General features: G+C 43.1%; 1 protein-coding gene across 1 annotated transcript; it reads left to right on the top strand.

Annotated features, from left to right (window-relative positions):
• Nucleotides 1-1912: 1912 nt before the first annotated feature.
• LOC114922789 (zinc finger protein 665-like) lies at nucleotides 1913-24105 on the top strand. The gene is made up of 3 exons (XM_029284761.1): nucleotides 1913-1952; nucleotides 5273-6378; nucleotides 23091-24105. Exons 1-3 carry the CDS (start codon nucleotides 1913-1915, stop codon nucleotides 24039-24041), a joined length of 2097 nt encoding a protein of 698 aa, XP_029140594.1. The 3' UTR covers nucleotides 24042-24105.
• Nucleotides 24106-24217: the final 112 nt, after the last annotated feature.

Genomic DNA, 24217 nt, shown 5'->3' with positions numbered 1-24217 from the left:
CCTCATGAATAAGTTCTTGAATGAGGGGGGCTTTATTCATCACGGACCTGGCATTGCACAGCATCAGCCGATGGTCCCGGGCCTGAGGATCTGAGGTCCCTGGAGGTCGAGTAGAGCCCTGAGGATCGGAGCATCCACAAGCTTGTAAGCAGCGTGTGCGTGCTCCCAAAACCCGATATGGTCCTCTGCTCCCGCCATAATCCATAGTTCAATAACAAGCTCTTTCATACATATGTCAATTTACATCATCAATTTACATCATCTCTGTTTCCCTTGGTTATTATATCACATTCAAATTAATACATTGCTAGTTATAACTCAATCAACTGAAACATTTATCAATATCTTTTGACTTATATGCCTCCATGTCCTGTTTTTAACTTTTATCTGATTTCAGTTACAGTACTCCAGTTGGCCTAATGTCCATAGTATTTAGGTTTCGGATAGCCCACGGTTCCCTTAGTTCATTACAAAATAGTTACAATATCTAAAATACACATTATTTATTCAGATAAATTTTTACTTTATTTCACAATCATATTCTACTTCTCATTCTAATATCATCAGTTACTAATAAAATAATCTTTATCATCTGAATCCTAATTTATTTCCCTTGTAGGTCTAAATTCTAAATATTAAATCAATTAATGTCTTTTAAAATCTCCTTAGCCCATTAAGTGAAATTTTAGGCTCTTCCATTAAAGGTGACATAAAGAAAACCATTTTTTAAGTCTAACTCTGGCCTTATTTTGTGCCAAACAGGCTTCCACAGCAGAGTCTTTAAATCTTGCATATATCATTTGAATCAAGGGAGACCACACAGTTATCAACTTGTCAAGGAAGCTAGTCTCTTCATAGTCATTAGATTGTTGGCCTGATAGTTTGGGTCTCCATATTTGGCTTAATATATTTGTCGTAAGTTCAGGCTAGTCTTCTTTTTCTTCTTCTGGTTTCAGCTGGTTTAAATAAAAAGTCATACTCAATGTTGTAGCTGTTATTTGGTTGTGTGAATTATCTAAATTCTCAGTGTATTGTGTATGTAAGTCTTCAGCACCTTCCGCCTTAGTGTTGCTTTCTTCAGTTTCTGTTGCTGTTAGAATTGCAGATTTTTTTAGATGAAATCAAGGTGTGGGTATCAGGGTTCTGAGTAGGTTGTAGCTGGTATTCTTTAAAGTCCACTTTAGTGTTAATTCCTTCTTTTTCTGTTGCCTTTTGAATTGTAAGTTCATCGGTTGTAGTCTGGGCTGCATTTTGTAGCTTTAAGGTGGCGCCTTTATTTTTCAGTCTGGAATTTATTAGCTCAGTAGCCTCTAGGATTTTTTCAAGTATAAGTTTGTAGTTAAGCTGTGGGTGGTATTCCTCCATTTCTGTGGTGTTTACAGATAGTCCTTTAGTGGAGGCCATTTTTTTTATTAAAACTCAATAAATGTCCACCTCCACTATAGAGAATTATTTTCACCACCCAGCTGTTTCAGTTCTTATTTTTTTTGATAATGTCAAGGACAAATCTTAGTCTCACAAGTCTCCCAGTCAGAAAAAAAATTCAGTTGCTGTACCAAATTTCGCCACAAGATTCCCCAGTAACATGTAAGATTAAGCTTTTATCCGGTTTAAAAGAGGAAGAAAGAAATATTCTTTTTTTCCAGCTTAGCAAATAGGTAAAATAATAAGTCTATGTAAGAATAATAACAATAATACCTTTTGGGAGCCCAGGTATCCAGAAATTACAAGTCCAAATATTTAGTCGTTTAGTTTAGTTGTTCTTTTTTTTTCTGCTTGGCTTTATATTCCCAGAGTAGGCAGGAGCTGCAGAATTAAAGGGGGGGAAAATATTTCCAAAGGCTTTTACAGGAAAGTAGTTGGGAAGCAGGAAACGTAAGGTCTCACCCAATTCCTCCACGTTGCTTACGTCATGCTTAATAGTACTTTTGGCTTTCGGCTGGAGCGGCTTGGTGATCGGCCATGTTAATGGCCAATCTTTTTTTCGTCGGCCCAAAGGAGCTGCCTCGGATCAAACGGAAGGACTGCCGCCCTTCCGCGATCTGTCAAGGGTCCTTCTCAGTGGTGGTCGCCCCTTCAGGGCAACTTTCAACCCTTTCCAGGGTCTTCTGATGGAGGGAAACCGGTTGGCGGAGAGAGAGTCTCCCTGCACATCCACCGGCGCCATGATTGCAAACCAGAAGCCGGGAAGTGGATTCTTTTTCATTACTAGCTGAGCACTATGTAAGACTTGTACATCCCCAAGAAAGCAAGTCTTGCATAGGAAATCTATGAATGTGTGCTTGGTATATGAATATCTTTTCCAAATATTTATTGGTGCTATTGGAATGTTACAAATGTATAGACTTTCAGACCTAAAGAAAATCTAAAACACATGCTCAGCCTTCATGGACACACACAAGTCCAAACATAGATGGATAGTTTCTGGCAACCTCTTCTGGATTTTTCTAATAAGGTTAAGATGTAGTAGATTTTGCTGGTTTTGTATATTTTTAGACTGGTATTTCATTTGATCATGGAGGAATAAAATTATATTCACACATAGACTGTATTTCAGTGTTTATTCATTATTATAGCCAATCTGAAGAAGAGTTCCTAAACAATTTACCAAGCAAATTGTTCATGTGATTAAGGGTTAGGGGAAAATACAATAACTGTTTTGGCCACCTGATGAATCTGTATTTGAAGTAATAGTAATAATAATAATAATAATAATAACAACAACAACTTTATTGTCACTTTGAAAGTACACCAATTGGCATACATCAAAATGAAATTTCGTTGTATACAGCTCTCAAAGGGTCACCGCCTCCGATATACACTCCTTGTTCATGGCCAGCTCAAGTTACAGATCTTCCATTTTAGACTCTAAGGGAGCAAACGATGGCAAACAGGACAGATGGAAATGGAGCTCCATGTGGATTATCCCTCGTGCCGCTGCGGCCTCTGACCCGACGTAGATCTCAACTAGCTCCTTGGTTCACCGAGGAGCTGAGAGAGATGAAACGCCGGAAAAGACGCCTAGAGAGCAGTTGGAGGGCTACCCGAACCGAATCCGACCGAACACAGGTAAGGATACATGTTAGATCCTACCTTGTGGCAATGAGAGTGGCGAGATCTAATTACTANCCTCTCCGCGCCTGGCCCGCCCTCCGCGGCATCGCGGCTCCGTTCGCCGCCCCGCCCAGCCAAACCTGGCGGTCCCGCGGTCCGTCACCTGTCCTCTTCGCTCGCCGACCCTCTCCTCTTACTCGTTCCTGGCCGGCGAGCACCCCCGGACCTTCTCCGACACCCCCATCTCCGCTGACGGCCCGCCGCCGCTACGGAGCAGGAGACGGTAGGTCCGCCATCACACGCATGCGCGCTCACACCCAGAATAACTTAAGTTGGAAGGGACCTTGGAAGTCTTCTAGTCCAACCCCCTGCTCAGGCAGGGGACCCTATGCCATTCCAAACAAATGGCTATCCAATTTCTTCTTCAACAGCTCCGGAAATTTCTCCTTAGTTCTAGGTTACTTCTCTCCTTGACGATTTCCATCCGTTGCTTCTTGTCCTGCCTTCAGGTGCTTTGGAGAATAGGTTGACTCCCTCTTCTTTGGGGCAACCCCTGAGATATTGGAAGACTGCTACAATGTCCCCCCTCATCCGTCTCTTCATTAAACTAGACATACCCAATTCTCGCAACTAGTCGTTGTTTCCGACAAGTAAAGTTAATGGGAAAGCCAGCAGGAAAGATCACCATGGTCAGGTGGTGTCTCACTTAATGACTGCCAATGATTTGCTTAATGACTGGCAAAAAGGTCATTAAATGAGGTGTGGTCACTTGATGCCTCATTTAACAACCGTGACAAATTTTCCAATCCCTATTGTGGTCGTAAAGTGAGGACTGGCTGAATGAGGAAGAGGAAATAGTACAGACAAGAGAAATAAAGATGGAGAATGTCCTACAAAGAACAGTTTAGCCTCAAGAAGAGAGAGCTAAGGGGAGACCTGATAGCAGTCTTCCAAAATTTAAGAGCTATCACAGAAAAGAGGGTATGGATTAATTCTCCATAGTCCCTGAGGGTAAGACAAGAACCAACAGACTGGAAATAAGGAGGAATGTCATAATTGTGGAAAGCTATTAAACAGTGGACAACCTGCCTCCTAAAGCTTCAGGGTCTCCATCACTAGAGGTTATCAAGAAAATAATGGACAGCTCTTTATCTCAGATCTAAAAATTCCTGTCCTGGGCAAAAAGTTATAGGGCAAGACTTTTAAGCTCCCTTCCAAAGATGTTCCATTTTTAAATGCTTAGACTTGTTTTGACTCCATTTATTTCCTTAAAAAAACAAATGGAAAGAGGAACCACTGATTGTAAAAGAATGGAATACATCATAGGTGGTGCCGTAGTGTTGTGGTACATGCTGTGGTGGTACCAGAGCTGTGGTGGCACAGTGGTTAGAATGCAGTATTGCAGGCTAATTCTGCCCACTTCCAGGAGTTCGATCCTGACTGGCTCAAGGTTGACTCAGCCTTCCACTCTTCTGAGGTCAATAAAATGAGGACCCAGATGGTTGGGGGCAAGATGCTAACTCTGTAAACCGCTAAGAGAGGGCAGTGAAGCATTGTGAAGCAGTATATAAGTCTAGGTCTAAGTGCTACATTGTGGTCCACAAGGTTTCTTAAACCTTCACCATACCAGAAGCCAGAAAAAAATGGGGCAGAGATTCGTGCTTACATTAATTTATTATATTAATATATTAATATAATAAATTAATATACTGCTCACAAAAATAAAGGGAACATTTTACCATGGAACTGAAGGAGTTGCGTTCCCTTTATTTTTGTGAGCAGTATATATTTATTTAAGTTAAATATTTAAATTTAGTATTTGGCGCAGTGGGGTTGTGCAGTGAGCCAGAACACATAGTGGTGGTTGATTGGTTGGAGAGGGCTGGCTCTCTCCTGCGTGAGGCAATCTGCCCTATGATTGGTTGGTGGAAGGGGAGTTTCCCTTTTTTCCCGCCTTTTTGTTCTGTGTCCTTTGTGATTTACCTCATGATGTGGTGATGCTCCTGTTTGCCTGACTATCTAGTTTGCTGTATATATTGATGTTAAGTATATTATTTATACAGTATAAAACTAAAAGTTTGTGTCAGTTTCTGACTCTACTTGGTCACCTGCTGCACAATTCCCTGACAATTTACAAGAATGACTAATGGAGTACATTTGTTCCACTTTTCCGTTTGATTTGTAATCTAGCCTTTTCTCTGTCTTTCTGTCCAAGCAGGTTTGGTGATGGAAGATTCCGCTGCTCAAGAGCTGTGCTGTGTCCCATCAAGAATTTCCAAAGATGAAGAGCAGGAAGAGATTGCTGGTGATCTCAAAGGATCAGTGAGACAGGAAGAGCAAAAGGCAGAGATTAGGAGGAATCTGTCTGACTTCCAGGCAGAAGATCCTTGTCAAAACCTAATCCAGAAACAGGAGAAAAAGAACAAAAATCCTTCAGGTAGAAGGACATTGATTTCTAAATTCAAACTCGACTTGCACCACAGAATTTATACAGAGGAGAAACTCTATCAATGTTCAGCATGGACCAAGAGCTCAAACTTTGTTTCACATCAAGAAATCCATCCAAGTGAGACATCAGATAATTGCTTGGAACATGGAAAGAACTTTCTTCAGACAGGTGATCTTTTGCCTTATCAAAGAATTTACGGAGAAGAGAAATTATTTAAATGTTCAGAGTGCGGAAGGCAGTTCAATCAGAGTGTCTCTCTGGCCCGACATCAGCAATTACACACGGAAGAAAGACCATACCGATGCTTGGAGTGTGGAAAGAGTTTCGGTAGGAACACTTCCCTTATTTCACATAGGAGAATTCACACTCGGGAAAAACTGTACAAGTGCTCTGAGTGCGGAAAGAGCTTTAGCCACACCGCGCTCTTAAGTCGGCATAAAAAAATCCACTCGGGAGAGAAGCCGTACTTGTGCTCGGAATGTCCCAAGACGTTCAACACGAGCGCCGGTCTTGTTTCTCATAAGAGAATTCACACGGGGGAAAAACCGTACGTGTGTTTTGAGTGTGGAAAATGCTTTCGGCAGAGGACGCACCTTACGACCCATCGAAGGACCCACACTGGGGAGAAGCCATACAAATGCTTTGAGTGCGGAAGGAGTTTCAGTCAGAGTTCGCACCTTACTTTGCACCAACGTACTCACACTGGAGAGAAACCTTACCGGTGCTTTATGTGCGAGAAGACTTTTAGCAATAGAACCTACCTTAATTGCCACGAAAGGACCCACACAGGGGAGAAACCCTACAAATGCCTGGAGTGTGGAAAGAGCTTCAGCCAGAGCACAAGCCTTAGCAGCCATAAAAAGATTCACCGGGGGGTGAAGCCGTACGCTTGTTTTGTCTGCCGAAAGAGCTATTCGTGTAAGAAAAACCTCACTTCTCATCAGAGTATCCATAGAGAGCGAAACCCTCTCAGTCCTTGGGGCGCAAAAGAGCTTTCGAAGAAATACACCTTTTGAATCCCATCAGTGTAAAATGATTTGGACGCTATAAACTTTGAAAGAGTTCAGAAACTGAAATGAAAAAGGGTCCTTTGAGCTGGGACATCCGGGCAGGGGGTCAAAAAAGTCAAGATGGGGATTGCAGACATGCTCAAAGCCCTGTTGCTTGGTCTGTGCATCGAATGCACCATATAATAGAATAACAGTGTTGAAAGGGAGTTTGGAGGTCTAGTGTAGTCCAACCCCCTGCTCAGGCAGGAAACCCTATACCACTTCAGATAAATCATTGTCTAATCTCTATTTAAAAACCTCCAGAACCCAAGTTGTTCCACTGATTAATTGTTCTAACTGTCAGGAAATTTCATCTTGGTTCTAGGTTGCTTCTCTCCTTGATGAGTTTCCATCTGCTGCTTCTTGTCCTGCTCTCAGATGCTTTGGAGAATGGCTTGACCCTTTCTTCTTTGGGGCAACCCCTGAGATATTGGAAGACTGCTATCATGTCACCCGTAGTCCTTTTCATTAAACTAGACATGCCCAATTCCTGCAACCGTTCTTCATATGTTTTGGCCTCCAGTTCCCTAATCATCTTGGTTGCTTTTCTCTGCACTCTTTCTATCATAGGCACAGCTGCCATCTTGGTTTTTTTTAAAACCCTTCTGCAAACACTCCTGTTTTGAGATTCACCTTTTAGAGATCAGAGACTGTTCCACTGATAACTTTATGTATCCTTGTAATAATTCACATATTAATAACTGAATGAAACACAAAATTTTAGAGTTCCCAAGTGTGTGAAGGGCTTTTGTTGGAAGAATAAACTTAATAAAATAACTCATGTGCCTCATGAATGTTCCCAGGGGGAGGTGGGGAGGGATGCTTACATTGTGATGTAGACTTTACAGTATTTAACAAATGCAAGAAGTATGAAAGCAATATATGATGGATGTAAAGAATGTGTGACAATAAAGGAACGTTTCAACACTAAACAGGAAGTGTGTTATGTATGTGTACACTTCTGAGAGCAGGCAACAGAATTTCATTTTTAATGTCTGCCAGTGTGCCCACGGTAAAAAAAAAAAAAAATGACAACAAAGGTTTTTATCTTATCCAGGCAACGCACACAGACGCATACTCCACCAGGGGGCAGCGTGGGAAGCTTCAGCATTGCAGTACTGGCAGTTCCTTAGCTTCAGAATGGAACTGAGCATGCCCATAACGTCTTGCCAGGGCTTGCTGCATTCAGATAGAGAAATTATCCAGAAGGGGGGCCGGAAGTGAAGTCACCATTGAGGGTCTGAGCTGTCTATAATGTGAGACCCTCCCTAAGGCCAAAGCATCTCCAAAATACTTTGGGAAGCTACTGTTATTTAGCAAGAAGAAGCACAATATCTATTTAGACAACCATTTGTCTGAAATGGTAGGGGGTTTCCTGCCTGAGCAGGGAATTGGACTAGAAGACCTCCAAGGTCTTCCGACTCTTGTTATTCTATTCTATTTTATTCTATTTTAGACCTGTTATTTCTCAAACCTGGCCACTTTTGAGATGTATGGACTTCAACTCCCAGCATCCCTCAACCATCAAGTTTAAGCTAAGGGATGCTGGGAGTTGAAGTCCGCCCGTCTGAAAGTTGCCAAGTTCTAGAAAAACCGATTGAGATGGATCTAAAGATTTTCTCCTCTTAGGAGGCTATTTTTTTTTTCTCTCCCTCCCATCATCTTTGCACCACCAACCCCGGCAAAACTCCTCCATTCCTCCTTTCTCCTGCAGGTGGCGCACTCTGTTAAAACCCTTGCAGGACTGCGGGCCGGTAAAACACGATAGGAAACCGCGCATGCGCCTGATAGCTTGGCTGACCCGTGCTTCTGTCTGCAGAATGCAGTTGTGTTTTTTTTTAAGGAAAAATTGGGTGGGGGGGGAGAACAGAGAAAGACAGGAAGTATTAGCGAGTGCATCAGCTGGAATCTTCCCCCCTCGGCTTCATTGCCCTCCCTTTCTTTCTTTTTTTTTACCCTCAACCTCCCCAAAGGCAAAGAGGGGGGGCTGCGGGAAGACCTTGCAAGGAACGGAGGATCACCGAGTGGTGCCCTTTTCCTCTGCAAAGAGAAGGGAGCCGCGGAGAGAGAGAGAGAGAGAGAGAAAAGCAAGGTAATTCCCTGTAGATTGCAAAGCTGTCTTGTTAAGGGGGGGCTGGGGGGTGGGTGGAGAGAGGACGGGGATTTCTCTTTCCCCCCCTTTCCCCCGTGCGATCCTTGCGCGACCGCTTTCCGTGCATTTGTGGGCTGCGAGGACGGCTCCCTTGCAAAACGGATCGAGTCCAACGAAGAAAAAAAAAAAGAATCCGTGGGAAGAGAGGCAAAGAAAGGGAGGACCAGATGGTGGGGAGGGAGGGAGGAGGAGCAGGAGCAAACAATGATGGTCCCAGTAGAGAGGCTGAATTGCAAACCTGGCCAGCATCCTCGCCTTTGCTCCGCGCTTTGCAAGCAGCTCCCAGCTTGGGATCCCGATTCGGACGTGCAGATGCAAGAGAGGGTAGCTCCCCGAGCCGGGAAGAGAGGCAAAGGGGGCTGTTTGCAAGGCAGAAGCCAGCTGCCAGCCCGTGACGGAGACCCAGCTGGAGAAGCTGGATGGATGGCTATGGAGATTCTCAAATTATCCAGGTCAGGGTTGTCCCAAAGGTGCTTTTTTTTTTTCCCCCAAGAGGCAACTGGACTTTCTTGTTTTCCTTTGAAGACGTTTCGCTTCTCATCCAAGAAGCTTTTCCAGCTCTGACTGGATGATTGGAAATGGAAGGATTTATATTCCTTGCAGACAGCTTCGTATAGGCTTCTCAGATTCCACGCACCAATTCGTAGTTTTGGGTTTATCGTGCTTCTGGCGGACCAGGAGATTCTTAGCACCCCTGCCCCATTTAAGGGGCGCCCGTACTCGGGGCCATTGTTAGGTTTGACCACCATTAACATGATTTTCCTGGGAAATAATAATAATAATAATAATAATAATAATAATAATAATAATAATAATAATAATAATAATAATAAAGTTGGAAGGGACCTTGGAGGTCATCTAGTCCAACCCCCTGCTCAGGCAGGAAACCCTATACCATTACAGACAAATAAAGGGAACATTTTAACATGGAACTGAAGGAGTTTGCGTTCCCTTTATTTTTTTTGAGCAGTATATATAGTGTAGTAGTCTTCCCTTTGCTTTCTACACCGCTGTGCACACGCTGTTCAAGTGGCTGCCACCACACCGTGTGCTGTTCTTCTGAATCCGTTCCAACCAATATGGTCTCCGCCTTCAGTCGATACTGGGGAGCCAGCTGCCACTCACCAGGCCTGTTGGTCCACGGGAGGTATTTGATTCCCTCCAACCCGCCATTACAGTATAAAGCCATAATGGGTAGGGGCCCCCAATCCGCCACCCGTGGATGCGCTCTGTGGGGGTTCCAGGCTTCCCCTAAGAGAGCTAATCATTTGCCTTCTTTTAGAGAGTCGTTGATGCCACCTGGAGGCTTACCATTGTGGGAAGTCAGCCCCCCAAAGAAGGAACTATTAAAAGGCAGGAAAGCATGCCCAGTTTTCTTGATAGCCCCAGGTCTCCCTCCCCCAAGCAGAAGCCAGCTCTGCTCCTGATGTAAACCATCAGGAAAGTTGGAGCTAGAAGCTTTGGAAGACAAAGACACCTAAAATCTGCATACCCCACCCAAACTCTAAGAGTCATTAGCCCCAGCACCAGGGAAGCAGGATATGACCTTTGGACATAATAAGATTGACCCATCACCATCAGAATACCAGAAAGGCCCACTCAGACTCAGGTCAAAGTTCATGCCACAGGAACAGGAACAACTCCACAAACAAAAGGCTTCAGAGGGTATAAAAACCCGCTCCCCCCATGTGCTCAGTCCTCTTTTTCTCTCCTCTTTCCTGCCAGACCCATCTTCCTGTCTGGCTCTTCAATAAACTGCAACCTTCTTTCTAAAGCAGTCGTCATGTTGTTTATCCCCGGCTTGGACTGGACCAGGATGATGACTTTTCTTCCAGCACCTGTGTCCTCAGGGTCACCTGAGCTGCGCAAATGGGTGTGGACCCTTCTTGGCTGCAGGATGTTTTCTGCCCTGACTGAAAACTAGTCCTTCTTTTCTCTAGACTAGCCAAACCCAAATCCTGCAACCTTTCTTCCTATGTTTTATCGGCTCCTTGGCTGTGATTTCACTACTAGGATTAGTCTTGTCTCTGGATGGCATATCTAGATTAGGGAATAAACCGGACATCAGTATGACCATGATGGCCAAAGGCTCTGCCTCGCCTTCCTTTTATTTATTTATTTATTTATTATTTATTAATTTAATTTATATCCCGCCCTTCTCCTTACGGACTCAGGGCGGCTAACAACCAGATAAAACACTAATCCCCAAAAACTACAAATTTAAAAACATAAGTAAAAACAAATATTAGTAATTTGGTCAAGTTAATTTAAAAATTGCTTTAAAACCCCATTAAAATTTTTTCCATTAAATACCCGAGTTGAAAGATCATCAAAAAGCAACAGTACAGATAATCCTCGACTTACATTCATTCGTTTAGTGGCTGCTCCAAGTTACAATGGCACTGGGGAAAAAATGACATATGACCGTTTTTCACACTGACGACTATGGGGATCCCGCAGTGGTCATCAGCATGAAAAATGGTCATAAGTCACTTTTTTTTCAGTGCCGTTGTAACTTTGAACGGTCACTAAATGGACTGTTGTAAGTTGAGGACTATATTACTGGATGAGGTGCTTCCAGTCTAGGCTAGAAGTTGTGACTTCCATTTCATAACCATAGACAGAGACTTACTCCTGGTTCGGCTCATGTGTTCCATTTCTGAGGTGATTCACCATGGTGTGGATGCAAATACATCCAAGAGTTTGCTGCTTAGAGCTAGAATGACCAGTCCCTGGGTGAAGGAGCTACAGCTGGACCTTCTCCTCTCATTGAAGCCTCTCTGCATTCCTCTTCCAGCATAGAAATAAAGATGATGATGATGATAATAATAATAATAAAGTTGGAAGGAACCTTGGAGGTCATCTAGTCCAACCCCCTGCTCATGCAGGAAACCCTATACCATTTCAGACAAATGGCTGTCCAGTCTCTTCTTAAAAACTTCCAGTGTTGGAGCATTCACCGCTTCTGGAGGCAGGTTGTTCCACTGGTTAATTGTTCTAACTGTCAGGAAGTTTCTCCTTAGTTCTAGGTTGCTTCTCTCTTTGGTTAGTTTCTACCCATTGCTTCTTGTCCTGCCGTCAGGCATTTTGGAGAATAGCTTGACTCCCTCTTCTTTGGGGCAGCCCCTGAGATATCATGTCCTCCCTCGTCCTTCTCTTCATTAAACTAGACATACCTAATTCCAGCAACCGTTCCAATATACGAAATCGGAGGTCAGGGGACTAGTAGAAACAACGAGAAGAGACATGAGAAAGATCTCAGAGTTGTAGAAAAAATGTAGCACCACTGGTTTTGACCTACGTCATAAGGTTCACACCGGAATGGTTCCGTAACATTTCACCATAATTATGAAGTACACTAGAACTAAGATAGGGAGACAATTAGCAGCCCAGCATTGTGTTGGCTTTTTTGGCAGCTGCAGCACACTGCTGGCTCATATTTAAGTGATTGTCCACTAGGACTCCGAGATCCCTCTCACAGTTACTACTATTGAGCAAGGTACCCCCTATACTATACCTTTGCATTTGGTTTTTCTTACCTAAATGTAGAACCTTACTTTTTTCACCATTGAATTTCATTTTGTTAGATAGCGCCCAGTGTTCAAGTCTGTCCAGATCCTCCTGTATCCCAAGCCTGTCCTCTGGAGTGTTGGCTATTCCTGCCAGCTTGGTGCCATCTGCAAATTTGATGATTTCCCCATCTATCCCCTCGTCCAGATCATTGATGAAGATGTTGAAGAGCACTGGGTCCAGAACAGAACCCTAGGGCACCCCACTACACACTTCCCTCCATGTAGATGTGGTTCCATTGAGGACCACACGCTGAGTACGGCCGGTCATGCCTTCAAACTCTCATCTCACATGGATTCTTCTCCAAGAATCAAAAAAATGTAGAAGCTTGAGAACTTACTAACAAGGTTTGGGTTTGCAGGTCTCTTCAATTCCAGCAGTTTTGTTATCTAATAAAGGAGAATATTTGTAGCTCAGGGCTGACGTGAGGGGGTCCTTGGTACTCTCTGAGCTTGCTGGTTTCCTTGCAGACGTTTCATGACCCAAACTAAGTAACGTCATCAGTGCTAGTTACCTAGTTTGGGTCATGAAACGTCTGCAAGAAAACAAGCAAGCTCAAAGAGCACCAAGGACCCCCTCATGTCAATCCTGAGCTACACATATTCTCCTCAGTTTTTTAATCTATATAACAGAATAACAGAGCTGGAAGGGACCTTGGAGGTCTTCTAGTCCAGCCCCCTGCTCAGGTAAGGAGACCCTGTACCGTTTCAGAGAAATGGCTGTCCAGTCTCTTCTTAAAAACCTCCAGTGATGGAGCACCCACAACTTCTTGAGGCAAGTCACTCCATTGATTAATATCTGGAAGCATCTTATCTTGATTCCATGAGGTTTTGTCTGCAAAAGTATCATAAAAAAGGAGGAGTGGGATTTTTTTCAGAGTGTCTATGGAGATTCTCAGTCATCCAGGTCCTGGTTGTCCCAAAGGTGCTTTTTCAGGAGGCAACTGGACTTTGTTTTTTGTTTTCTTTGAAGACATTTTGCTTCTCATCCAAGAAGCTTCTTTGGCTCACAATGTGTGTTCTGTCTGGGATCTATCCATTTTCTTGGACGTAGTTTGAATCTTCAAGTAAAATCCCCATCCTTTTTAAGATAAGGTGACTTAAGATAGAGAACCTGCCAGAATATCCCGGGTGTTACGTTCACCAGGAACGTTGTCTTCTTTCAGAGTCCTTCCATTCCCCCCCCCCCATCCAGTCAGAGCTGAAGAAGGTTCTTGGATGAGAAGCGAAACGTCTCCAAAGAAAAACAAGAAAGTCCAGTTGCCTCCTGAAACAGCACCTGTCATAATTCCGGCTGATGATCCCAACGAAGTAAGCACACGATCTCTAATGCAAAACTTTATTGAGCACAGCATACCGGCACTAATGAATGGAAAACCAGCATACCGGCACTAATGAATGGAAAACCAGCTCTGGCAATATGGCGCCAGAAACATAGTTAAAAGAGTTAAACCTTCCCTCCCCTCTCTGACAGTACAGGCCACATTGCCCAATTAATCTTCAGGCCGTTGTTGAAAAAGATCTCTGCTCACCATAACATCTCTTCTGCAACCTTGCTTTCCAACCGAGAGAAACCACCAATGCATTCCATATATTCCCCTCCCCGACCGGAACTGTTGGCAAGCTAGAAGCGGTACGGCTGTCCTAGCGCAAGCAATCTTTGTAGCTGGACAGCACCTTTTGATATTTTTTTCAAAGTTTATGCGGTTGTGTCCTATCGAGAAAAATAGCTTTGGAGATCAGGAAAAAGTTGATCCCATTTTGTTTTTGTTTTTTTTGTGTTAGTAAACACAGAGAAAATGCATGAAGAATACCCAGCAAAGGAAGAACAACGAGAAGTTCCTCGTGGCGCTCACCCTGAGACCCCCGGAGACAAAACTGGATCGAAGAACTTAGAGGAAGAAGTGGTCAATTGGCATGGTCAGTGCCACTGTTTCAGGGACTTCCGGTATGAGGAGGCCAAGGGACCCCGAGAGCTTTGCAGCCAGCTCCACCACCTTTGTGCTCAGTGGCTGAAACCGGAAAGGATCACCAAAGCTGAGATGCTGGACCTGGTGATCCTGGAGCAGTTCCTGGCCGTCCTGCCCCTGGAGATGAAGAGCTGGGTCCAGGATTGTGAACCAGAGACCACTTCCCAAGCGGTGGCCTTGGCAGAGGGCTTCCTCCTGAACCAAGGAGAGGAAACAAAACAGGAGAAATTGCAGGTGAGAAGATTCTATCCTGACAGCTCCAGATGGTAGAGTAACACTATTCTTCAATGTTTAGAATAGTTTGCTAATTGAGCTTTCTGGAATTAGTAGCGTGATGGCAGTATCTGTAAGGCAAATTAATCCATTGTCACATTCAGAGGCCATATTGAAGCATGCTGTTATGGGTACCACTTTTTTCAGTTCCCACCGATGAAAATGTGGGCCTGTGAAGTTGGAAGCAAAGGGTTAAGAATCCGCTAATGAGGATATCCTTAACTCCTCTTCATGTATGGTATTTCTTGCCCAGGGATCCTTTGTGGGAGTGATCTCTGAAAGCCTGGAGGCAAGAGGACGTCCATCTCAGGAGCTAATCTTCAATGAAATTTCCAGAGAAGATCCAAGTCAGAACCTCTTAACAGGTACAGTAAGATTCTTTCCAAGAACTGTAAATTCCTTTGAGAGATTCCCGTAATAATAATCCTCCTCCTTCTCTTTCTCCTCCTCCTCCTCCTCCTCCTCCTGTTCTTCTTCTTCTTCTTCTTCTTCTTTCTTCTTCTTCTTCTTCTTCTTCTTCTTCTTCTTCTTCTTCTTCTTCTTCTTCTTCTTCTTCTTCTTCTTCTTCTTCTTCTTCTTCTTCTTCCTCCTCCTCCTCTCCATCTCCTCCTCCCTCTTCTTCCTCTCCCTCTCCTTCTTCTTCTTCCTCCGACTCTTCCTCTGACTCTCCCCCTTCCTCTTCCTTTCCTTCTCTCTCTCCTCCTCCACCTCCTCCTCCTCTTCTTCTTCTTCCTTTCCCTCTCCCTCTCCTTCTTCTTCCTCTCCTCCTTCTTCCTCCTCCTCTTCCTCCTCCTGCTCCTGCTCCTTCTGTTCCTCCTCCTCCTTCCTGAATGTCATTAAGGATCCTTTCAGAAAGCCTGCTTCCACTAATTTTGCCTTTCTGACAGGGAACAAAACAACGTCACTTGTGTTTGCGGGATCATCTCCCTTTGATAAAGCAAAACCAACATCTGTGCCTGTAGCTCTGGTAAGTGCAGAACATTAGAAAAGATGCAGAGAATATTTAAAAGACCTCTCATTTTGTAACTACTGTATACATATATCACATTCCTTACTAACCATTTCTATTTTTATTCAGTAATTTAGGACAGGACTTTTCAACCAGTGGTACGGATACCACCAGTGGTACATTGGCACTTGGCAGGTGGTACGTGACCATTCTAGAAAAGTAGCGGGGGAGGGGAATGAGAGTGCCGCTGGGCAGGCAGGTGTCTTGCTTGGCTGTGCCTTGGGGGGCACTTTTTTCAGTGCCATTGTAACTTCGAACGGTCACTAAGTGAACTGTTGTAAGTTGAGGACTACCTGTACTTTATCACTTTTTTCCTTTTTGGTGGGGGGGTCATCAAGTTTTTCACACCTTGCTAGGCAACTGGTGGTACTCAGATATTGCCATATCCTAAAAGTGGTACAATGGGTGAAAAGGTTGAAAAGCCCTGGTTTAGGACTCGCTCTTTTTTTGTTTATGCCTCTCGCATAATTTTTGGAACTCCTTCAAGAGACAGTAGTGTGATGAGAAAGCATGAGGCCATAATTGTAAATAAAGGGCCGCATTTTATTTATGTATTTATTTATATATCGCCTTTATTATTCTTACAAATAACTCAAGGTTGCGAGCATATTGTAAACCGCCCAGAGTTACCATCTAGCAAGATGGGCAGCTAATAAATTAATAGGAAGGAAGGAAGGAAGGAAGGAAGGAAGGAAGGAAGGAAGGAAGGAAGGAAGGAAGGAAGGAAGGAAAAAAAAGAAAGGATAAGATAAGATAAGATAAGATAAGATAAGATAAGATGATAACCTTTATTGTCATTTTTTTTACTGTGGGCACAACGGCACACATCAAAAATGAAATTTAGTTGCCCGCTCTCAAAGTGAAACACATACATGACACACACCTAAAACATACTATATACAACATATGTATAGACCCACACCCCTACACATACATAAATAAATATTAAATACTGTCCATCATGAATATATAATGGAAGGAGGAAGCTAGAAAGAAAGAAAGAAAGAAAGAAAGAAAGAAAGAAAGAAAGAAAGAAAGAAAGAAAGAAAGAAAGAAAGAAAGGAAAGCAATATCCAACACACCTTCCTCTTCCTATTCCCCCCCCCCCAACAACCCTGTGAGGTGTTTTGGGCTAAGAGAAAATGACTGGTTCAAGGTCACCCAGCTGGCTTTCAGGCCTAAGGCGGGACTGGAACTCACAGTCTCCCAGTTCCTAGCCTGGTGCCTTAACCACTAGACCCAACAGTATTTCTTTTATGTATTTGAAAAATGTATAGTTCGTTTTTCCAAACTTCTGGTATTTTTCACAGTGAAGGAAATGACCAAGCTGCTTAGGAATTCCAAGATCACCTCAAAACAGTCTAGTATCTGCTTGGAATTGTCAACCAATCCATCTATTTTACAACAGGGTAATTTGCTCCCAAGTCTTCCCTTTCTTAATTGCCATCCAGTCAGTGCCTCAAAGCAGAAGAAGCTTTCCTAAAAGATTGTTGAAGTCATTTTTATTTATTTTATTATTTTATTTTATTTTATTTTATTTTATTTTAATTTATTTTATTTTACTTTACTTTACTTTACTTTACTTTACTTTACTTTATTTTATTTTATTTTACTTTATTTTATTTTATTTTATTTTACTTTATTTTATTTTTATTTATTTATTTTTATTTTATTTTATTTTATTTTATTTATTTTATTTTATTTATTTTACTTTATTTTATTTATTTTATTTTTTATTTTTATTTTATTTTACTTTATTTTATTTATTTTATTTTACTTTATTTTATTATTTTATTTTATTATTTTATTTTTATTTTATTTTATTTTATTATTTTATTTTATTTTACTTTATTTTTTTATTTTATTTTATTATTTTTATTTTATTTTATTATTTTATTTTATTATTTTATTTTATTTATTTTATTTTATTTTATTTTATTTTATTATTTTATTTTATTTATTTTATTTTATTTTATTTTATTTTTTTATTTTATTTTTTTATTTTATTTTATTTTATTTTATTTTATTTTATTTTATTTTAATTATTTTATTTATTCAATTTCTATAGCCACCCATCTCAGTCAAGGACTCTGAGCTGCTTCCAATTAAAAATATACATATTGCAATTAAAAAATACTAAAAAATATTTTAAAATTAAAAATGCTAAAAAACATCCAGATTGTACCATTTCCCCCAGTGAGATCTGCCAGCTGCTAGCATCTCCTTCTGTGTATCAAACAGCGTGAGGGCAGCATTATCCTTGAGAGGCGTCAGTGGTCTCGGGCCCAGGTGAAAACCGGACTATTTTAAAAGCACTCAATGGGGAAGGATCAAGTCATCCCGCCAATAGACACTGTCGTGGCTGCCCATTCTCCTAGCTTCACATTGCATCTTGCCAGCCTGAAATTAGCAAGGGGGGGAGAGAGAGAGGTGGGGGACATCGACTGATAACAGGGGCTTGGCCATGGAAGAGAAGGAAAGTTAATTGCATCTTTTGCACGCCAAGCCGGCAGATTCTGCCTCTTCTTCTGTTTTCAGAATACAGAAGCATACTTCTGCATTCACTTTTGCTTTCAGAAAAGGATATGCTTGGAAAAACAATGAATTGTTATGACCCAGGTGGTCTAGAACAGGGCTTTTCAACCTTTTCACCCATTGTACCACTTTTAGGATATGGCAACATCTGAGTACCACCAGTCGCCTAGCAAGGTGTGAAAAACTTGATGACCCCCCCCAAAAAAAGGAAAAAAGTGATAAAGTACAGGTAGTCCTCAACTTACAACAGTTCGCTTAGTGACTGTTCGAAGTTACAATGGCACTGAAAAAAGTGCTCCCCAAGCCACAGCCGAGCAAGACACCTGCCTGCCCACCCGGCGCTCTCATTCCCCTCCCCCGCTACTTTTCTAGAATGGTCACGTACCACCTGCCAAGTGCCATTGTACCACAGGTGGTACCCGTACCACTGGTTGAAAAGCCCTGCTTTAGAGAGTCTTTTATTGCCTTTAAGAAGGGTTCAACAAATGGCCCTCCAACTACCAGTAAGCCTCCAGCCCATGCTACTCTGAAGGCAGTCACCCTCAGTCCCGCCAAACAACGGCCCATATATTCCCAAGAAGTCCACAGGCATAAGACAAATGGCAGTCCTCCAAGCAAAGGCAGGGTACAAGGCAAAGGCAATTCTGAATGTAAAGTAGGGTAAGACCAATGGCAGTCCTCGAAGCAAGGGGAAAAGCAGTCCTCGAAGCAAGGCAAAAAGGCACAGAGTCAAAGCTGAGGGAGTGTCATCCAAAACAAACAACTGTTCCTGGCCAAGACTAACTCCCCACGGCTTCTCCTTAAGTTACTGTTCCTCATCAGTGGGGATCTGCGGCCTATCAGCCCTACTGCCTGTCAGCAAATGATCCTCCCCTGTGTCCGTGAAGGCAAGCAGCTCTCCATCGGTCGATCACCTCCCCCAATGCCAGGGGGGCCTGAGACAGCATCGTCCTCAGCCCCTGGCTTCTCCAAACATGCAAAGGGAGACGTGCCCTCCCTGTCAGACGGTCCCAGTTCCAACTCCTCCTCCTCTGAACTGGGTTCCGATGCAATCATGATGTGAACCAGGAATCTTACTTTTCTAACTAACTTAAGTGAGATGGATGACAAATAATAATAATAATAATAATAATAATAATAATAATAATAATAATAATAATAATAATAATAATAAAGTTGGAAGGGACCTTGGAGGTCATCAAGTGCTCAGGCAGGAACCCTACACCATTTCAGACAAATGGCTGTCCAGTCTCTTCTTAAAAACTTCCAGTGTTGGAGCATTCACCGCTTCTGGAGGCAGGTGGTTCCACTGGTTAATTATTCTAACTGTCAGGAAGTTTCTCCTTAGTTCTAGGTTGCTTCTCTCTTTGGTTAGTTTCCATCCGTTGCTTCTTGTCCTGCCTTCAGGCGCTTTGGAAAATAGCTTCACTCCCTCTTCTTTGTGGCAGCCCCTGAGATACTGGAAGACTGCTATCATGTCTCCCCTCGTCCTTCTCTTCGTTAAACTAGACATACCCAATTCCAGCAGCCTTTCCTTATATGCTTTGGCCTCCAGTCCCCTAATCATCGTTTGTTGCTCTTCTCTGTACTCTTTCTAGAGTCTCAACATCTTTTTTACATCATGGTGACCAAAACTGGATGCAGTATTCCAATTGTGGCCTTACCAAGGCATTGTAAAATGGTGTTAACACTTCATGTGATCTTGATTCTATCCCTTTGTTAATGCAGCCTAGGACTGTGTTGGCTTTTTTTTGGCAGCTGCAGCACACTGCTGGCTCCTATTTAGGTGATTGTCCACTAGGACTCCGAGATCCCTCTCACAGTTACTACTATTGAGCAAGGTACCCCCTATACTATAGCTGTACATTTGGTTTTTCTTGCCTAAATGTAGAACCTTACTTTTTTCACCATTGAATTTCATTTTGTTAGATAGCGCCCAGTGTTCAAGTTTGTCCAGGTCCTCCAGCTTGGTGTCATCCGCAAATTTGATGAGTTCCCCATCTATCCCCTCGTCCAAATCATTGATGAAGATTTGTGGATTTGAAATGTGCACCTATGTTGTGTTAGATCAGCGGTAGGCAACCTTGGCTCTTTTGTGACTCGTGGACTTCAACTCCCAGAATTCCTGAGCCAGCATGGCTGGCTCAGGAATTCTGGGAGTTGAAGTCCACAAGTCACAAAAGAGCCAAGGTTGCCTACCCCTATATTAGATGAAGATCCTCCTGAGCTTAAGACAGAGAACTTGCCAGAACATCCCGGATGTTACATTCACTGGGAATGTTCTCTTCTTTCAGAGCCCTGTGTCCTTCCAGGAGGTGGCTGTTTTTTTCACTGAAGAAGAGTGGGCCTTACTGGAACCCCGTCAGAAAGCTTTGCATGATGAGGTCATGCTGGAGAATTCAAGGAATGTTGCTTCTCTAGGTAAGGGCCTTGATTTAACCGGATTTGTACATAATGTTTTCTATCTTTTCCTTTCCCTTTCGAGATGCAGGAATGTCCTCAACTTACAACAGTTCATTTAGTGACCGTACCAAAGTTACAATTGCACTGAAAAAAAAATGACTTACCACCGTTTTTTTAACAGCTACAACTGTTGCAGCATCCCCGTGGTCACAGGATCAAAATTTGGATGCTTGGTAATTGGTTCATATTTGTGAGGGATGCAGTGTCCTGGGATCACGTGATCAGGTTTTGCAATCTTCTGACAAGCAAAGTCACTGGGGAAGCCAGTTTCACTTAACAACCATATTACTAGCACCAGCAATAGCACTTAGACTTATATACCGCTTCGTGGTGCTTTACAGCCCTCTCTAAGCGATTTACAGAGTCAGCCTATTGCCCCCAACAATCTGGGTCCTCATTTTACCTCAGAAGGATGGAAGGCTGAGTCAACCTTCAGCTGGTGAGGATCGAACTCCTGGAGTGAGCAGTGAGTTGGCTGCAGTCCTGCATTCTAACCACTGTGCCACCACGGCTAACTTAACGACTACAATGATTCACTTAACACAGACATGTCAAACACAAGGCCCAGGGGCCTGATGCGGCCCGTGAAGTGGTTTCATGTGGCCTGCGAAGCCATCCTGGAAACAGTGAGGGAACGACCCCCTCTGCCTTGGCCCTGGCCCAGGCCAGCCGGGAGCCAATGTACAATTTTGTGGTGGCCATCTATGCTGAAACACATTCAGTCTTAGCTCCACAAGGCCATCTGGAAATAGTGAGGAACCAGCCCCTGCCACGTCAGCCCCACCCGCTGGGTGCATGCTGGGGAGGTATCACCCTTTGTGAGGAATGAAGAAATGCACCATCGCCTATCCGGCTTGATGGGCTCCGGCGGAGGGGTTTCAGCAGGCAGTGAGGCTCCTCCAGTGGACCATGCCTTGGCACTTGCCCCGGTCCCACCTCCTTCTGCCAGAGACCCTCAGATCTGTCCCGCTCCTGCCCGAGCCTCCATAGGCACCCTTGACGCGAACGATGTAGAGCTGGCTATGCCCACCCAATAGGCCACACCCATTCCATCCACACCCACCCAGTAGGCCACACACACCCTGGCCACACACCCCCGCCCCTCCTCCCCAAAGGCAACCGCAATGCTGATGCGGCCCTCAGTGAAATTGAGTTTGACACCCCTGACTTAACAACTGTGGTAAGAAAAGCGGTAAAATGGGGCAAAACTCACTTGACAAATGTCTCAGTTACCAACATAAATTTCGGGCTCAGTTAAGTCGAGGACTACCTGAACTTAAAAGCAAACCTTGTGTTTTAGTTTTAAAGCTGAGAAGATCTATGTCTCTGGGGACCTTGAAGTTACGTAGAGATTGATAAGGGCATCTTTAAAAAGTTTTGGCCAAGTATTGTTTAAAGTTTCGAGGCAGCGTTTTTGTGGATTTTTCTGCTTTTGTTAAATCTCACCAGTAACAAATTAATACATAAACACTGGATGACGTTTGTGATGTTGGTCTCCATGCCAGGTCAGCTCCTTATGTCTTCCTTTTTTCGTGGCCACGTTAATTTATGCTTTTGGTCTTCATAATTTGGCAAGCTTGTTTGTATGAAAGTAATAAGACAGTTGGGTGGGGACATTTGTAAGAACAGGGAAGGTAGAGCTGCTAGTTCCAGTGAAGAAATTATAAAATTGTGCACTTGCTACAACTCTTCAAAAATCTTCAAAAATCCCAAAGGCCATCTTCTGTAGTAGGTTGATTTTCTTACTTTTCTATAGCCTCATGTTAAATTTGTTCGTACATTCTAATGGAAATTAATCCAACATTGGGTTTCAGAGGTAGGAAGGGATGCATTTGTGTATAATGAAACATGAAAATTAGCACAACAAAGAAATCATGTTATTTTCCGGGACTGAATAATAATTAAAGCATCATCTTGGTTTCCAAGTTTAGAAAGAGGAAAGGACATTGGTTAATGCTGTTTTTAATGAATTTTGTGCATTAATGCTGTATTCTGTTGTGCCATATGAACTGAATGAATAAATGAATGAATGAATGAATGAATGAATGAAAGAAATAAGTATGCAAGTAAGTAAGTAAGTAAGTAAGTAAGAAGAAAAGACTTGAAATGCTGGAGAAAAATTGCAACTCGTGGAGTTTAGGTTTTCATGGGAGTTTATGTTTCTTCATGATTCTAATGGTTACTACTCATTTTTTTTCTTCCCCCATACAGGTGATGGGCAAGAAAATAAGAATAATGAGAAGACAAGGATATTTGCATTGCAAACAGTTAAGTATGAAGGACAAGAAGAGATGTTTCAAAACATGTGGAGACCACAACAAGCGGAGGACAATCAGCCAAGCGACCAGGGTGAGAAGTTTTCAATTACTCAAAGTGTGGAAATAGAGGATTTCCAGACCCAAGAAAATCACAAGGGAAAGACAAAAGAGAATTCAAGGTATGGGGAACTATTCAAAGATAAACCCGATAGAAGCAAAGACTGCCGAATCCACACAAAAGCGAAAGCTTGCGAACGCAGAGACCGTGTGAAGAATTACTACGAGAACTTCCCTCCGACTTTGTATCAGAGCGTCTCCCCAGAAAACAAACCATATAAATGCACGGAGTGTGGAAAAAGCTTTAGCCACTCCAGTTCCCTCACTTCCCACAAGAGGATCCACACGGGGGAGAAGCCATACAAATGCCCGGAGTGCGGAAAAAGCTTTCGACGCAATACCGACCTTACCTCTCACAAAAGGGTCCACACCGGCGAGAAACCCTTCAAATGTACGGAGTGCGGGAAGGGCTTCACCATGAGCAGCAACCTGACGTTGCACAAACGGATCCATACTGGGGAGAAACCCTTTCAATGCGTGGAGTGTGGAAAGAGCTTCATTCAAAGGGGTCACCTCACTTGCCACATGCGGATCCACACTGGGGAGAAGCCATATATGTGCGTGGAGTGTGGAAAAACTTTCAGGTGGAGCAGCCACCTGCCTAACCACATGAGGATCCACACGGGGGAGAAACCGTATAAGTGCGTGGACTGCGGAAGGTGCTTCAGAGACCGTAGTGCCTTTCAGGCTCACCGGAGGATCCACACGGGGGAGAAATCTTTAAAGTGCACGGAATGCGGGAAGACTTTCCGGGGCAGCACGGATCTCACGATCCATAAAAGGATCCACACCGGGGAGAAACCCTACAAATGCCTGGAGTGTGGGAAGAGCTTCATTCGAAGCAGTCACCTGTCCTCCCATAAAAACATCCACCCGGGAGAGAAGCCGTTTAAATGTCTGGAGTGCGGAAAGAGCTTCACTCAAAGCTGTTACCTCACCTACCATCAAAGGATCCACACGGGAGAAAAACCCTACAAATGTCTGGAGTGCGGGAAGGGCTTCAGCAGGAGCAGTCACCTTTCTTACCATAGAAACATCCACCACGGAGAGAAAGGCTATAAATGTCTGGAGTGTGGGAAAAGCTTCACTCAGAGCTGTTACCTTCTGTCCCATAAAAGTATCCACATCAGGGAAAGCCCATAAAAATACTAGGAGTGTTCTGCATCTTCTTGTCCTTACATTATTTTTGTAAGCTGACTTGAGTGTTTATAGAAATAGAAAGGCATGGCATAAATGTAATAATAAAAATAATTACTACTACAGTCTTTATTTCTTCGGTGATCTATTATTGAATCTTATACTGCAGTATATACTATTAT

Source organism: Protobothrops mucrosquamatus, unplaced genomic scaffold, assembly GCF_001527695.2.
Source record: "Protobothrops mucrosquamatus isolate PMUCROS unplaced genomic scaffold, P.Mucros_1.0 scaffold910, whole genome shotgun sequence".
Taxonomy (NCBI): Eukaryota; Metazoa; Chordata; class Lepidosauria; order Squamata; family Viperidae; genus Protobothrops; species Protobothrops mucrosquamatus.
Note: the sequence above shows the minus strand (reverse complement) of the source record. Positions and strands in the feature narration are given on the sequence as shown.

What these genes read in the sequence shown, in the direction of transcription:
- LOC114922789 (XM_029284761.1), top strand. Translation starts at nt 1,913, where the DNA reads ATGCTTAATAGTACTTTTGGCTTTCGGCTGGAGCGGCTTG. An exon ending in CTTTCGGCTGGAGCGGCTTG is followed by an intron (nt 1,953 to 5,272) that starts GTGATCGGCCAT and finishes CTGTCCAAGCAG; the next exon opens with GTTTGGTGATGGAAGATTCC. An exon ending in ATAAAAAGATTCACCGGGGG is followed by an intron (nt 6,379 to 23,090) that starts GTGAAGCCGTAC and finishes ACTTTGTATCAG; the next exon opens with AGCGTCTCCCCAGAAAACAA.